This window comes from Strigops habroptila, chromosome 4 (assembly GCF_004027225.2).
Source record: "Strigops habroptila isolate Jane chromosome 4, bStrHab1.2.pri, whole genome shotgun sequence".
Classification (NCBI taxonomy): Eukaryota; Metazoa; Chordata; class Aves; order Psittaciformes; family Psittacidae; genus Strigops; species Strigops habroptila.
In genome coordinates this window covers 11,819,503-11,835,336 of record NC_046358.1, presented here as the reverse complement: position 1 = coordinate 11,835,336, position 15,834 = coordinate 11,819,503, and the positions used below count along the sequence as shown (strand labels likewise).

Here is a 15,834-nt window from a genome sequence, read left to right as displayed (position 1 = left end):
TGTTTTGGAACAGAGAAGCATAAATCTTAACTGTGGAATATGTTGTTTCAGAGTAATGTTTAAATAACAACTTTTAACTGCAGCCACGTTTGCAAGTGGGAGGAATGCAGCTCACTACTGGTGTATATCATGCTTCTACCAGCAGAGGACCCCTGTGCTGCTTCCCTGTGGTTTAGTTCCATAATTTACCTCAAATCTAAGCCTAGGCAGCACAAGTCGGTATGACCTGATTGATAGATTATTTTGTAAGCAATAGCCAGATGACCTGGGACACCTCTAGCTTGCCTTCACTTTTGCCCCCAGTACAGCTGAATTACTACTCGGAATGTTTCATACTGACCCAGCTTGGCTGTGGCTTTACTGCGAGAGCTGCAGGGAGCTGAGCAAGGTTTTGCAGAGCACGCTGTCCCTCTCTAGCAGTAGGGAAAGTTGCTTCCTATTTCAAGTATGAAAACCACAAGCATGAACGAAGTGCAGAGCGTTAACTTTGCTTAAGCTTTTCTTAAGTCCTTCACATCAGATGAAAATGCTTGATACGACTTCTCTTTCTGCGACTCACCCAGATGCTGTTCTCAATGAAGCTGCCCAGATTCTCCGACTGCTGCATATAGAGGAGCTCCGAGAGCTGCAAACAAAAATTAATGAAGCAATTGTAGCAGTTCAGGCGATTATTGCTGATCCCAAGACGGACCACAGACTGGGGAAAGTCGGGAGATGAACAGATAAAAGCTTTTAGTCTCTTGTGTACTTAGTACAATTAGGAACTATGTACAACTCTGTACAAGCCTGGCATGCAGTTTGAAATGGTATTATTTTACTGTTTTGAAAGAAAACAGGAAATTGAATTCTGACTTCTAAGGAATTATCATTTTTCTTTAAATAAATGAGGTTGGGGAAAATAAATAGACAAATTGTTCTGAATAGCTCTGAGTTGGCAAATACGCCTTTTTCATTGTGTTTGGCTTTGTGTTGAGATGGGAGTGTTGCACAGTCTCCGCAGATTCCTCTTTTGTTGAGGTCCTGCCATATGAACAGCTTGCCCCTGGCTTGCTTGCTGCTTCTTCACTCTCTACCCTACAACTGAAATACTTACAAACTAAATCCAAAGGGAAACTTAAACCAACCATTTTATTCAATTATTGTAGTAACCTAGAAAAAGTGAAGCATTACATCGTAAATGGTATTTCTGAACATGTATTGGTCTACATTGGGTAGGTCTATGAAGGCACTTAGAAGAACCAACAAGCATGAACAGATCAATTCTAGCATATTCTTCTAATATAAATACTAAAATACATGCATTGAGGCAGTGGTGAAAATAGAGTTGTCTTCTGGAAAAATTCCATGCCTTTGCCACATCACGTAACTGTTCCGCACACTGTTAGAGCACACACGGTCTCTCTCTTCAGGGCTGTACATAACTTAGACCCAGCAAATACTGCATCCAAAGCTTCCCCACAGGCGCTTATTTTTTTGGCTAAAAGGACCTGTTGGTCAGATTGTCAAACCTATTAAAAATGAATCCACTCTTCTTCTAATAAAATAAATCATTTGAATAAGAAACTACATTTTAAGTTTGCTTGCCTAAGATCCACAGGACCATTTTTATTCTTTTGGTAATATATTGATGTTTTCCACTTTAAAAAAAAAAATACAGTAGTAAAGACTTGAGGTATCATTTCAAAAAATACTAAATAATCTTTTGTAGAAAAGTAGGTTGCTTCATTGGCCTTGGTTAAGGGTTTCTCCCCTCTTAGCTGTGTGCAGTGATAGTTTTCTGGGTCTGAAGTTCTTTTGGGTGCCAAGATGGTTGTTTCTCGAAATAGCAGTTACTATTTCCTTGCTGCAGAGAGAAATGGATATCTTTAGCACGTCAAGCACAGAGCAGCTGTTAGACAATCAAGGGTGGGTGGGTTTTGTGGTGGGTTTTACCTCCAGGGCAGTAGGGATAAACTGCCGTTATTCCATAGAGATGTGATCGCTGCTCTGGAAGATACTCATCAGTAAAGGAGCCAGTTTCCTTATCGATAGCTATCACACCATCCCTGGTGATAAGGGGGAGAAGTGCTTTACTCATCTGTGAAACTTGGAGTTTTTTCCCCCCATCTATATGCATTTAGGAACGGAGGCAGCTCAAAAGATTGGTCTGAACACTTGTGGAAAAATGGGAAAGAAATTTCCCCCATAAAATCTACATCCAGTTTGTTCACTGTGTTTCTCTTTGGTGATCCAGTCACAGAGATGGCCTTCCAAGGAGAGATTATCTCCCTGAGAGTCTCCTCCAAGCATGACAAGCACTTAAGCAGTTTCTTGTAATCTGCTATGGTTGGATCGAAGTTTTGAGAGCTTCCAGCTGGAGTGGGAATAGAGGCAAGTTCCTGATGCCGAGGACCTTAGGTGGTGGGGGGGAAGGGAACAGCCGAGGACAGAATATTTTCTTTGACTTAATCTAGATTCAGAAACTTGTGCCAAGTTTTAGTTTAAAAAAAAACCCTCAACAAACCCAACCACTATTTCTGTCCCTCCCAGGAAGCTGGGGTTGTTCCTAAACAACTTCTGCACTGAGATTTACAAGCGGGTGTTGCTGAACGTGGCACTGCAGGAGACCCCAGGGAGTGATCTGGGTGAGGTTCCAGGTCTTGGGGACCAAGGAGCAAGCTGGGGATGTGTTTCGTTTCCCCCCGCTCTGACTCAAAGGCCCTCCAAGCTGCTGGCTAGCATGACTCCACAGGGAGTGCAGAGCCTGGCTCCTGGCTGCTTAGGGGAGCAGAGCCCCAGGAAATGCTCCTCAGCGTTGCCAGACGCAGGAGGGAGTGGGTTTTCTTTCCTTACCGTCTCCAGTCTGTGTGGTAGAAGTGATCGGCGTAACTGGTGATGCTGAAGGGGTAGTTGAGGTTGTTCTGTATGACACGCCGGCCTGTGCCATCAGGGAATGTGCACTCCAGGTACTTTGTTCCTTTTCAAACACAAGATGATAGTTATTGGGCCAGAAACCCAGCCCCCGCCAAGCGTGTTCTTTGTATTCACTGAATTTTGAAACAGCTTCTCAGCCTAAGGGTGTAGAAGCAACTTATGCTGTGAGCCCCCTTGTCCCTGTCACACAAAGCCCTTTGGGGCAGGACAGTGGAAGGGGGCAGAGAAGCCCACAGGTAGCAATAGGCTGAAGACATACATAGAATTACAGAACAGTTCAAGATCATCCAGTTCCAACCCCCTGCCATGGGCAGGGACACCTTCCACTAGAGCAGGTTGTTCCAAGCCCCGTCCAACCTGGCCTTGGACACTGCCAGGGATGGGGCAGCCACAGCATCTCTGGGCAACCCGTGCCAGCGCCTCATCACCCTCACAGGGAAGAGCTTCTTCTTAATACCTAATCTAAATCTCCCCTCTGTCAGTTTAAAGTCATTCCTACTTGTCCTACCCCTACTTGTGCTTATACATAGCTGGATTTCCCTTTGAGGCTTGATATGTCTCGTTCTGATCGATCCTGGGTGAAGTTACCTGCGTCTGCCCAACAGAGGAGCTTGGAGAAGGGGTTGAAGGTCAGGCCATTGGGCAAGCCGATGTCCTTATTCACCAGGACCCTCCTGTTGGCTCCATTGACAGTGGATGTTTCAATTTTGGGTGCCTCGCGATTCCAGTCTGTCCAGTAAAGATTGCTTGGGAAAAAAATGTATAATGAACAATCAGGACACACAACAGGAGTGGTAGGAGATGAGGAGCTTTCTCTTTGTTACTGGCTCTCTCAGATAGAGGCCAAGTTTTCCCCTTAACAGTGCCTGAAATCTTTATGTGATTTGAAAAAATCTCTAAAAGAAAACCAGAATAATGTCAAACATGTTTATGGCCCAAACTGTAGCTCCTAGATGAGGGTGAGCCTTAGGAGTAGCACATTTTGTATTGCAACAGCACCCTAGAGGCACAGCTTGCGTTTTTGAACAGCAGGCGTGTTTCAAAGCTTTCACAAATAATGTACATCCTGATGCTGAAACAGCACGTTTAGCCAGATCCTGAATTAGTCAATGAAAGAGGAGGTGGGACACAGAGCCAATCCCTCCTGTGGGTGTGCAGTGTAGGAGAGCTGCTCCCGCGGTCAGGATGGGTCCTTGGCACGCCACCATGTGTCCAGCTCTTGCACCTTGCAAAGCCCTGCGTGCAAATCCCCACTGCTGCTCACCCGCGGACAGGGTCCACCGCGATGGCCCGGGGATTGACGAGGTCTGTGTCAAAGAGCACCCGCCGCTCGGCGCCGTCCAGCCGGGCTCTCTCGATCTTATCCAGGCCACTGTCAGTCCAGAACACGGCTCGGCGCAGGTGGTCCACCGCCAGCCCCTCGGGGCTGATGAGTCCTGCCGGAGGGATGGGCATGGTCAGAAGCTGCTCCTGGACCCATTGCAGCATCCCCAAAGCCAAGGGGTGTGAGGGCGCAATGGAGGACCCCAAACCTGTGATGGGCACAGGCAGGCATGGACCCACTGCTGTGGCTTTGGGCAGGTTTGGGTGATGGGAGCACACCTGAGTTGATAATGGTCTCTGGTTCAGCACCTGGCTCCAGACTCGCCCGGCTTATGGTCCGTCCAGCCACATCAGTCCAATAGATAGTCTTCTCCCGGCAGTCATAGTCGATCCCCACCACGATGGAGCCCTGCCAGGGTTGGGAGTGGGACACAGGGTGAAATCCTGCCTGGGCCACAGCCAAGAGCCTCATCCTTATCCCACCAGCCAGCATTGAGAGCTGCCCAGGGCACTCTGCAAGATGGAGCAATAGGGAATGACACTCAGATCCCTCTTCCCTGGGAAACCCAACACTGACAGGCTTCTACTGCGCACCCCCGGCTGAATGCGGCAGCAGAGGTTTTTAGGCCAGCTGTGGCAGGCACACACCCACATCCCGATGGGTTTGAAACCCTTCGGCTCAAGGAGAGACTGCTCCAACAGTGAAGCCAGCCCCCAGCATGACCTTTAGGATGGGGAAAGGGAAGACTTGGCAAGGTGTTTCAGTTCCCCAGGGTGCAGGGAGGGTCATGGCCCAGCTTCCAGTGTTCCTCTCCCTCGGTCTGGCTGGGATGGAGATGCACATGGCCATGCTCCAAGAGGAGTCCAAGAAAGGGAAAAGGCAACTTTGCAGTAGAGATGTGCTGATGGCAGCCCGCGACCCATAACCAACAAACAGCCAGGGAACCTCTGCAAGCACCCATGCTCCTTCCCTGTGCAGGCACACCAGGTGTGTGACCTGTCCCTCTGCTCAGGGATGGCTGGAGGAAGAGGTGAGAGCACTCCTGCTCCCTCTCAGTGCCACAGCAGCCAGCACAGCCGATGTCCCACAAACCAACATCAACCTTCAAGAGGTGACCCCTCAGACCATCAGAGTGCAGACAAAAGTGGTCCAGAGAGATGTGAAACACACATCAGCCTGTTCCTAACTCCTGACGGTGGTCCTGCACCCTAGACCCGATGCTGGAGATACTGTACATGCAGGGAGAGCAGGGTCTTCGCCGCCTCCTTCTGCAGCCGCGTGCCGTTGAGCGGGAGGTAGCCGATTTGCTGTCCCTGAGCGTAAAGCAGAAACGTCCCTGTGGCTGGTGGGGACACGTCAGGCCGGGGCGAGGGCCAGATGCTGGGCGGCGCAACGCTGGGGAGACCTGGCACATAAACAGGGGGTGACAGGGAGAGAGATGGCTCGGGAAGCATTGGCCCCTTGGCTCCGTACCTGAGCAGGAACGGGGTGCAGCACTGAGAGCCTGTGCTCTGATACGCAGGGAAGGGGGTCACACTTGGGGTACTTAGCTCTTACATGGAGGGGTGCTGCCGGGCTCTGAGCGCGTACCCTGGATCTCCCTGCCGCTCTCGTCCACGCACCAGCAGTACCCGCTGTCCCCGTGGCACTGCAGCGGGCTGAAGTTGCCCTGCATGTCGCACTGCGGCACATACTGGTCGCTGCGGGGGCTGCCCCCGTAGTGCTCCAGCAAGCTCTGCCGCCAGCGCTCACACATGGTGTGGGGCCGCTCTGTGGGCTCTGGCACAGGGAGGGCGACAGTCACCCCCCTGCGATGGACCCCATGTGCAAGCCTGGGGGGACTCAGGGCTTTGCCAGAGCCCCTGGTCCCCCCCTCCTTGCTGGGTGTCCCTCCATACTAGGGTGCTGGGGTGCTGCAGGGAGGGAAGCACTGACCTGGGGTCCCGCAGTGAGGCGGTGTGCTGCCCGGTGCCGTCCGCGTGCCCGCAATCTCCTGCCCTGACGTATCCACGCACCAGCAGTGCCCGGTGCTGCTGTGGCACTGCAGGGGCCGGTACCGACCCTCCTCATCACACTGGGGCACATGCCCATTGCCCACGGGTGAGGGTCCTGGTGGCACCTCCCGTGGGTACAGCCGCTCATGTTCACAGGGGGTCAGCTGCTGGACGGACTCTGCTGGCAGCAAACACCCCCCCCCAGGCTCAGGGGGTGCCACGCAGCTCCCCTGCACCCACTTGGCACTCAGGTTTGGCTCTGCTTCTCCCATGGCTGCAGGTTCTGGGTGATGCTCTGCTGGCACCATTTGGCCTCCCTCCTTGGGCTGGGGCTGCCCCTCTCCAGTCCCCTCTACACCCCATGGCTGTCACCTCCATTGCAAGATGACACAGCAGGTGCCCCAATGGCCACTGCTACTATAACCTTCGCCAGGTTATAGTAGCAGGGGCCAGGATGCCCTAAAGACCTAAGAGCCCCCTGATATGCCCAACCACCCATTCAGCAGCACCCTGCACCCAGGCCATGGCAGTGAAGCCCCCAGCTCGGTGGTTGGGCAGAGGGTCCCCCCCTCTGTCTGCAGCCCCACTGTCCCCACTCTGCAGGTGGCTGGGGCCAAAGTTCTGCACCCATGTAGGATGGGCAGGGACAGGCAGGGCTCTGTCTGCTCCAGCACCTTCCCAACACCTTCTCTTACAGAGCACAACAGCAGCCAGTGCTGCAAGATGCTTCCCCCAACTGGGCGCCCACTGATCCCATTGGGATGCCAACAAGATGCAGAAGGACCTGACCGTCCTCCCCTCACCGCCTTGAGCACCGCGGGGCAGCACTGACCTGGGGTCCCACAGCGAGGCGGCATGCTGCCCGGTGCCGTCCGCGTGCCTGCGATCTCCTGCCCCGCGGCATCCACACACCAGCAGTGCCCGGTGCTGCTGTGGCACTGCAGGGGACGGTACCGACCCTCCTCATCACACTGGGGCACATGTCCATTGCTCACAGGTGAGGGTCCTGGTGGCACCTCCCGTGGGTACAGCTGCTCGTGCTGGCAGGGTGTCAGCCGCTGCGTGCTCCCTTCCGATGCCGGGACAGCCAAAGCAACAGCAGAGTGAGGACAGGAGAAGCTGCCTGGGGTAGACAGAGCTGGAGGTATGGGGGTGAGCTGGACAGCCTTACCTTGCATGCACTGGAAGCCATCGCCCTCATAGCCAGGATGGCACCGGCAGGAGAAGGAGCCCGGCGTGTTGTAGCAGACAGCGGCTGGGTGACACAGGTTTTCAGCACACTCATCCACGTCTGTGCACGGGGAAGATGAGGATCACCCGGGGCAGGGCACCCGGACAGCTGTGCGGCTTGGGCACCCTGCGGTCCCTCCGCACCCCATACCAGAGCAGTTGATGCCATCACCAGTGTAACCAGGGAGGCACTCGCAGGCAGGGCGGCCGCCAGCGCGGGGCAGGCAGCGCGCACGGTCCCCTGGCGCACACGGGTGGCTCCCGTCCTCGCAGGGGTTGCTCACTGGTGCCAGCGCTGCAGGGACAGGAGGGTGAGGAGGTGGCTGGGGCAAGGCCCGTGGGGCACAGAGGTGGGGGAAACCCCAAACCATGGGGCTGGCACTTACACACACACCCCTGCCCGTCCTCTGCTGGCCGGTACCCACTGCGGCACTCACACCGGTAGCTGCCTGGCCCATTCAGGCAGACAGTGAAGGGGCCGCACTGGCTCAGGCCCTCCGCGCACTCATCCACATCTAGAAAAAGGGGGAGACACCACCAGTGGTGGTGGGACACCCCCATTTTGGGGTCTGGTTGCTCCTGGCCTGGGGCAGGATGACCTCCCCAAGCTGCCCATCTCACATCTGCCACTTCCTCCATCCCCACAACACTCCTGGAGCGCTTCCCCAGGTGCCCCCTGCAGCCTCCGGGCACCCTATCTCAGTTTCCCCCCATGATTCATCCATACCCTTGGTGCAGCTCTTGAGACTGCGGGTGCTGTGGCACCTCCTGCCACCCCCAATGGCAGTGGCCATCACGGTGTCCCCTGGGGGACAGGATGCACCAGCCACCCCTTGCACCCACCCAGAGCCCTGCTCACCTCGGCAACCCCGTCCATCCCTGCGGTACCCAGCTGCACACTCGCATGTGTACTCCATCCCTGTGCCGGGCTGGCAGCGTGCTGTTGCCTCGCATGTGTGTGTGCTGTCGTGGCATGGGTTCACTGGGGAATTCTCAGCATTGTCTGCAGGCAAGATGGGTGTTAGTGGGGCAGGAAAAAGATCTGGGAGACATGGGGTTCCCACTCATATCTGACATAGGCATCACTGCTGCACTACAGCACCCTTGTCCCATGCAGGGACCTGTGGCTGTGCCACCCACGCTGCAGGCTCCCAATGCCAAAAAAATCCCCTCTCTTTTGGCTGTTTAAGGGCAAAGTGAGCATGCTGCAGCTCTGGGAGCAGGCATGAGATAGCAGCATCCCCTGGCAGGGGCTGGCACCCTGGGGTCAGCACCGCGGGGTTGGTGCTGGAGCTCACCTCCTGCCGAGCCGATGTGGGCAGCGAGCGCGTAGCGCAGGACGTGCTCCTGGCTGTCATAGAGGGTGAAGGCGCGCGCTACGCTCAGGCGCTGCCGGGCGAGCAGGCGGGTGTGCGGGCAGCCGGAGAAGGTGATGTTCTGCCGCAGGCGGTAGGACAAAGTCCGGTTGGCGGTCCCCGCCATCAGGACGTACTCCCGCTGAGCAGAAGATGTCACAGCTGCTGGACAGCAAGGGAAACCCCAGTGGATGAGGGAGAGCTGGCTTTGGCAGAGATGTCTCTTGGATGTTGGGAACCGCAGCGGGGACAGGGTGTTTTGGGGTTGCTCCAAGCAGGGCACACAGGGATGGCGCATGAGAAACTGAACCTGGGGTTGAGCACGGGCTCTTACCTGAGCTGGAGTAGTGGTAGAGCTCCTTGTAGGGAGCAATGTGGACAGCGATGTTCTCGGGGAGAAATGGCACCTGGCCCTGGATGCGTGTCTTAAGGCTTAAGTAATTGTCTGCCCCCAGGCCCTCGGCTGTCTGAGTGATGTGGACTGTCTCCTCCCCAGGGTAGAAGGTCACCTCCAGGTTCTGGGTGAACTCAGCACCTGGGCAGGAAAAGGGAACAGGCAGCGTTCAGCTGTAGGATTTTTAGGGGATACATGGCCAAAGCTTCCCCACCTCTCCGGCACACCTGTGAGGGCTCACAGCAGGGAGGTGGCAGCCAGCTGAACCTGGGGAGGTGATCAGAGGAGCCATGGGGCTGCCCTGAACCCACACCCCTCACCACCTGCCCCAAGCCACATGTCACCCCACATCTGACCAACCCACCCCACCAGGAGCCATGAGGGGTGTGGGGGACTCTAAGGGACTCTAGTGCATCCCGGGTCCCCACTCACCAGTGATGCTGAAGCCATTCTCAGAGCCGGGTTCCTCCGGGGCAAAAAGCCATGCGAAGAGCCCGCCAATGGGCAGGAGGGGCAGGAGGGCGCGGGCAGCGGGCTGGGGCACCCCGCTGATGGCCGTGTAGGCTCGGCCGTCACTGCCCACAATGTATGCATGTAGGTCAACGTCCTGGAAGCGGATGGACGCCTGTCCCACCATCAGGCTCCCGCTCACTTTCCCGTTGAGGCGATGCACAGCCCCTGGGTAGGGAGACGGGCACCCCTGGCAGCGGCCACCCAGACACGGGATGCCCGTCCCCACAACCGCCCCACGTACCTTCAGGCAGGCACTGCCGGCCATTGCCGTAGTAGGTGGCCCGGCAGTGGCAGCAGATGCCGGTGGCATAGTCAGTGCAGAAGGCGTGCGGGGAGCAGCGCTCATGGTGCTGGGCACATGTCTCTCTGCTGGCCGCGCTGTAGGTGAACACTGGGACCAAGGGGAAAGGTTTGGGGACACAGTGACAAAGCCACACCTCATAAGGGTTGAGCACCTTGCCTTCTTAACCCAAAACCATTGTCAACAGTGTCGGGAGACAGGCCAGCTGGCAGTGGTGGTTCCCAACAAAGCTTCCTGGGATGCATAGGGGAGGCTGAGGGGTTTGAACCTGTTGCCTGATTTCAGGCAGCTCTGACAGAGGGTGAGAGATCGAGTTCCTGCTTATTTCTGGGAGACGGCTGTCCAGGGACAGGGCTTTGCTCCTGCAGGCACATGCCACAGTGGCTCTGCAGCCTGCTCGGTAGCAGGGGGGGCACAGGGCCAGCCCTGGCCCCGTGCTGGGACCTGTCCCCTGAGCTTCCCATCCTCCAAGCTTCCCTCCTCGCAATGCGGGGCAGAGCAGCAGCAAACCTGGCAGGCAGGGACGTATGGCGGGCAGGGACATACGGCTCCGGCAGCCCCTTGGCAGCAGGATTTGGCTGGGAGGAAAGGAGCTGGAAGGGCAGCAGCTCTGCAGGAGCAATGCCAGCCCGCACTTGCTTGGGAAGAGATGAGCTTGTAGCAAAGAGGCCTTTTTTAGGGAGCCACCCACCATGAGACATCCCCACTCAGTCATCGGAGGGACTGTGGCCACTCACCATCAGGGTTAAAATGCACGTCTTCCTCCACGCCGACACCGTGATGCCCAGAGCTGTAGAAAGAGGGGTTGGCAGAGTAGCTCTGCCGGGCACTGCCATCCCCATCAGGGTGCAGCCGGCGGCTCCGCTCCTGCCCCAGGGATGCAGGCAGCCCCTTGGGGACAATGCCCTGCAGTGCTGGGGAGCGGGGTCCATGGTCAGGATGCGTGGTCTCCGAGCCGTGCTGTGCCGGCAGCTCCGTGGATGCATGGTCAGCATGGCTGTAGTGGTTGGCACGGCTGTAGAGCGTGCGGGTGTAGTCGGCACTGCCGGAGGCATGACGTACGGGCCCAGCTCCCGGCTCCACGTGCTCTAAGGGCGCCACACTGCCCACGTGGAAGACCCACACACCTGGTACCCCCGTGTTGCTCTCCCTGCAGGACAGCGGCACACAAACATATCCATCACAGCCATGGTGGAAAACCCACCCCAAAGGTACTGGCCCCGCTCCACACCACCCCTCCTGAGACCTCAAATACAGCTCCCGAACAGCTCCTGTGCACATGGAGCTAAGCCCCCCAACTCAGCCCATCACCCTCAGACCACTTCCGTCCTTCTTCCAGCTTTTGAAAGACTCTGAGGGCTGGGAGAAGGTGACCCTGGTCCCCCTGCCCACCCCACATGGCCCCCAGACACCACGCACCGCTCCAGGTTCCTCAGAGCCGGCTCACTGCTGGCCAGGCTGTGGAAGAGCCCGTCCCTCTTCGGGTCATCGCCGTCCCCCCAGCTGAAGCCCACTCTGGCCGGCAGCTCCAGCTGGACGTTGTACGACTCCTTGGGCCGCGTCCCCAGGAACTGGAGGCTGCCCTCAGGGTAGAAGAAGATGACATAGGTGTCCTCATTGTTGTAGGCCATGGCTGCCTGGAAGGTGTTGAGCTGCCAAAGGGAGAGCAGGACAGACAGACGTCATGGAGGGGCAGGATGCCAGCAGAGGACTGAGACAGGGAAAGGGACCAGGAATGTGACAGCCAGTTCCCCACACACCACATTGCATACAAGTGTCCCAAAAGAGCCCGCTATCAGCCTGCAGAGAGACCTCCTGGGGAAGGGCAGGAGCAGGGGCTGCTTGTGCATGGCCAAACGCCAGTGCAATGTGCTGGGAAGGACACCTATCATCCTCCACAAGAGCCCATGACACAGCCAGGCCACCCCCTCTCAGCTGCATCGGTGCAGGGGTGTCTCTTGGAGCTGTCACCAGGGAAGTGACAGCCCTGTACCGTGCCCAGGAGCATCCCTGGCCATGTAACCCATGCACCAGGCTGGTGCACTGCAGCTTCCTTGCTTCTGTCCTCCTCCTCCTATCCTGCCCCTGACACCAGCAGCCCCTCTCTATCCCATCAGCACCAGAGGAAAACCTGCATCCCGCCCCCCGCTTCCCCCGAGAACAATTTTAGCTTGGTTTCCTCAGGAAAAAACATGCATGTGCTCCCGCCTTCCCCACACCCATACGTCCTGCTATAGGCATGCTGGCTGCCTGCCGTGCCAGCCCTGCGAGCCCTGGGGCCACACCAGCCCCGAGCGAGGCTGCGCCAGGGAGTGGGACCACAGCAATAACCTACGGATGGGCAGGCTGCAGAGTGAGCACAACCCTTATGAGCCACCAGAGAATACACACGCACGTCGTGGTCACCCCAAATGAGGGGAAACCAATGCTTACAGCATTTGGACCAACCCCCTACCCCACATCAGTCCTACTCTCTGAATCAATAAATATAAGTGCGCAGCAGCAGCAGCCCTTCCCCATGAGCTGCACGGAGCAGCAAGCGGAGAATGGTGCCTGAGTAAAGGAAAAATGATTAAAATCCCATTTTCACCCCCGGAGCCGCAGGTAGGGAGTGGGGGCTCCCCCCACACCACCCCCCAGCCCAACCCTGCCTGTCCCTGCAGCACCAGCCCCAGTTATGGGGCACGGGGCCCCTGGGGCATCGCAAGGCTTCCTGGCAGCCCCGCGGGATATAAAGAGCCTTGTTGTGTGCATCGCACACTCGGGCATTCAGAGACCCCGTGCAAAGTCGGCCAAGAGCTGGGGGGGGATAACCCCCCCCCCGGGGCTGGATTCCTCCCCCACGCAGCCAAATTGCAGCAGCAGCTGCAGGACTCATTTATTGCCTTGTGGCGGGCAGCGAGGGGGGAACCGAGGGGTGACACTGATGTTCTGGCACTGTGGGATGCAGGGCAAAGTGAGAGGGGCTTCAGCCCCCAGCTTGTGGCCGACTGCTCCCAGCAAAGAGCTGCAAAGGGCAAATTCCAGCCCAAAGGGCAAGTTTTGCTCCTGCAGAAGTGGGGTCAGCCCTTGCCCTGCTCCCGCAGCCCTGGGAAGTGTCACTGCAGGGACTAGGAGCATGATCTTAAGGTCCTTTTCAACCCTAACCATTCTATGATTCAATGCCCCAAGGCAGGGCACTGGGGAGCCTCTAAGCCCCCAGTCTTAACCCAGGTTTCTGCTTGTGAGGCTCAAAAAAGGGTGAGTGGCTACTTTCCAAAGGAAGGGGTAAAGGCTTCGAGGTCAGTCCTGGTTCTGAGCAGCAGGAGGGCATCTTTCCAATAAATGGCATGTTGCGTAAGAAAAAAGTGGTGTTAGAGGATCTTTTTAGCAGTTTTTTAGCTTTTTAGCTAAGAGGGGGTTCAGCAAAGCATGGGCACAAGCTGCATTTCAGTGGGTCTTGAATGAAGCCTTCCCTGGAGCTTCTTGTTTCTAAGCAAGACCGGTTTCATTTTAAAACCTGATCCAAATTCTCAGAGAAGAAAAACAACAATCGAGAAGAGAAGAGGAGGCTGCATTTTTGATGGCTGCGAGGTCGCTGCAAGGCCCCTGATGGCATCTCTTCAGCTGCTTTCCCAAGTTTTAAATTAGAGGAAAAAATGTGCGTTGTTTCCTTCCAAACCTCGTTTTCTTCCCTGCTTGGCTTCACTCTCAGCAACCCGCTACCAAAGGGCCCCGGAGCAGGGGGTGATGGCGGCAGGGACAGCTCCCAGTGCCCTGTGGGGACACAGTGGCTGTTGATCAGCTTTGGGTTCAGCCCAAAGTGGCGAGAGCCCATCACCCATAGCACAGCTCTGGGTGTTCATCACGAGAGTTTTCCTCTTCCAGCTCTTCATACTCAGCTTGTTTTGAGAAGCCCATCCTGCCGGTGGAGCATCACTGTCACCTCTTCAGCACGTCATCAGCCTAAGGTGACAGTTCATACCCCAGCAGCAGCCCCAGGGTTTTCAGGGAAAGGCAGTGCCGTAGGTCCTCCCATCGAGAGGTTTATCAGCCCATGAGTGAGAACACAGGTCATCTCCCGACCTGGTGACCACATACGAGCTTGTTTTCCAGGCACAAGATCAACCCACACTGGAAACTCTGAAGCCGGTTCCTCACCAGCAGTGTTATCAACCTGCAGGCAGAACGAAGGACGAGCCCCAAGCCATGAGAAGCAAGACGGGTGACCCATCAGCTGCCCCTAGCCCAACTCTGCCGTGCAAATCCAGAGCCACCAGCACTGTAAGCAGGAAAAAGCCTCAGCACTTCCAACCATGGAGTTGACAGCAACCTCTAAATCTCTTCTGCCCATCAGCAAAGCCAATAGACCCACCACCGCTGCAGCTCTGAACAGAGAGGAGCGGTGTCTTCCTCAGTGCTCATCCAAGGCTGGATCCATCATCCAGCTGCCCAAAAAGATGTGACTGAGCGTTTTGGGTGCTACACAAGGAAGACTCATCTTCCCATGGCATGTAAGGATGGGTGTCCAACCTGAGCCTATTGACCTCACCTTCCTGGAGGGCCCAGTGTCCTGTGAAAGCTCCTGGTAGGCGCCCACATCCTCCCAGGTGGCGATGAATGCATTGGTGGGCACGAAGGAGCTGGCGGTGCGGGGAAACCCAGCCTGGATATAGCCCGCAGCCTGGTCCAGCACATCCGGAGAGTTGTCTTGTCGGTAGTAGATGTTCCCTCTGTCACCAGAGGTGTCGAGGTCGGCCAGGAAGGGTGCGATGACAGGGAAGTCTGTGGGGAAATCGTCATCCACGTACTGTGTCTCCCTGGGGAAATCCTGGGTGGAGATGACCCCGTTGGTCCCCACCTGCAGAGAGAGCGATGCAGGGTGCTCAGGAGCTGCAGAGGCACCTCAGCCACTGTCCCACTGCCATGTCCCCCCCTCCCCGCTGGAGCGGGGCACAGGGTTGAGAGCCCTGAGGCCGCGTGGCCCCATCCGGCCAGGGAGAAAACAAAGACCTTGGGCTTTTCCATCCCCCAGAGAGCTGCAGCTCAGGGGCTGTCCCAGCTGCAGCCGCTGCTGGCCGGGAACAGCTGCAAAGGAGAAAGCCCTCTTGTTCCTTTGCAGCCAGAGACACCAGGCATGAGGCGGTGGGAGCAGGGTGGAGAGGGAAATGGTTGGAGAAAAGGGATGCATGGAGGAAAGACACGTGCAGTGGTAGAGACAGCAAAGACACATACGGAAGGGTGGGGAGAAGCAGTAAGGGGAGATGGGTGTCAAGGCTGGAGATGAAGGGGGTGAGCGGGAAGAGGGATGGAAAGACAGGGGTGAAGAGATGGGAGGAGGGAGAGATGGTGGGCCAGGGGGATGGAGAGGAGTGTGGGAATATGGAGAGGCAAGGAGGGATGGAAGGAGGGAGGGACAGGGATGGAAAGTATGAGAAGATGGAGGGCAGAGGGAGATGATGGAGAGGAGGAAGGGGTCCAGGGGTAAGGAGGGCCGGGCCAGCAGGGACTCACGTAGAGGCGGCGGGCAGCGCGGCCGTAGAGGCGCGGGGCAGGGCGGAGCGGCACCCCGGGCGAGCTCTCGTCGTCGCCGGACCGCAGCCGCGCATCGCCGCGGGCCGGGCCGTGCGGCAGCAGCCCCGGGCGGGGCAGGGCTGCCCCCACCGCCAGCGCCGCCGCCAGCACGGCCGCCACCGCCCGCATCCCGCCGCCGGCCCACGGGACACCCCCGACGGCGCCGACCGCACCCGACGGGGCGAACCGGAGCCGAGCGAGGGAGCAGCGCAGAGCGGACCCGACGGGGCAGCCCCGACCCGGCGGAGGGAACCGGA

General features: G+C 57.1%; 2 protein-coding genes across 5 annotated transcripts in view; one reads left to right on the top strand and one right to left on the bottom strand.

Moving 5' to 3' along the window:
• Positions 1-1,563, top strand: part of RTRAF (RNA transcription, translation and transport factor) — a 15,359-nt gene extending 13,796 nt beyond the window's left edge. The window contains exon 8 of the mRNA XM_030484860.1: positions 564-1,563. Coding sequence (XP_030340720.1) covers positions 564-718 — 155 coding nt within the window. The 3' untranslated portion in view covers positions 719-1,563. The remainder of the gene's footprint in view (positions 1-563) is intronic.
• Positions 1,110-15,834, bottom strand: NID2 (nidogen 2). 4 transcript variants are annotated; one of them, XM_030484855.1, is made up of 22 exons: positions 15,518-15,834; positions 14,556-14,864; positions 11,444-11,676; positions 10,762-11,174; positions 9,965-10,114; positions 9,643-9,888; positions 9,151-9,351; positions 8,760-8,981; positions 8,321-8,464; positions 7,848-7,976; positions 7,613-7,756; positions 7,403-7,522; positions 7,064-7,300; positions 6,173-6,412; positions 5,795-6,016; positions 5,473-5,642; positions 4,516-4,645; positions 4,178-4,349; positions 3,502-3,659; positions 2,833-2,956; positions 1,933-2,045; positions 1,110-1,843 (listed from the first exon to the last, which is right to left on the bottom strand). In XM_030484855.1, the coding sequence occupies exons 1-22, from the start codon at positions 15,704-15,706 to the stop codon at positions 1,833-1,835; spliced, it is 4,077 nt and encodes a 1,358-aa protein (XP_030340715.1). In that variant the 5' UTR covers positions 15,707-15,834; the 3' UTR covers positions 1,110-1,832. The 4 variants fall into 4 exon arrangements, with proteins under 4 accessions (XP_030340715.1, XP_030340716.1, XP_030340717.1 ...); XM_030484856.1 differs by having other exon boundaries at positions 6,173-6,409; XM_030484857.1 differs by having other exon boundaries at positions 8,760-8,978.

Excerpts from the sequence above, each read along its gene's own strand:
- NID2 (XM_030484855.1), bottom strand. The coding sequence starts at position 15,706 with ATGCGGGCGGTGGCGGCCGTGCTGGCGGCGGCGCTGGCGGTGGGGGCA. Across the intron at positions 6,413-7,063 it reads GCCTCGCTGTGGGACCCCAG|CAGAGTCCGTCCAGCAGCTG; the intron begins GTCAGTGCTGCC and ends GTTTGCTGCCAG. Across the intron at positions 2,046-2,832 it reads TACCACACAGACTGGAGACG|GGATGGTGTGATAGCTATCG; the intron begins GTAAGGAAAGAA and ends CCTTATCACCAG.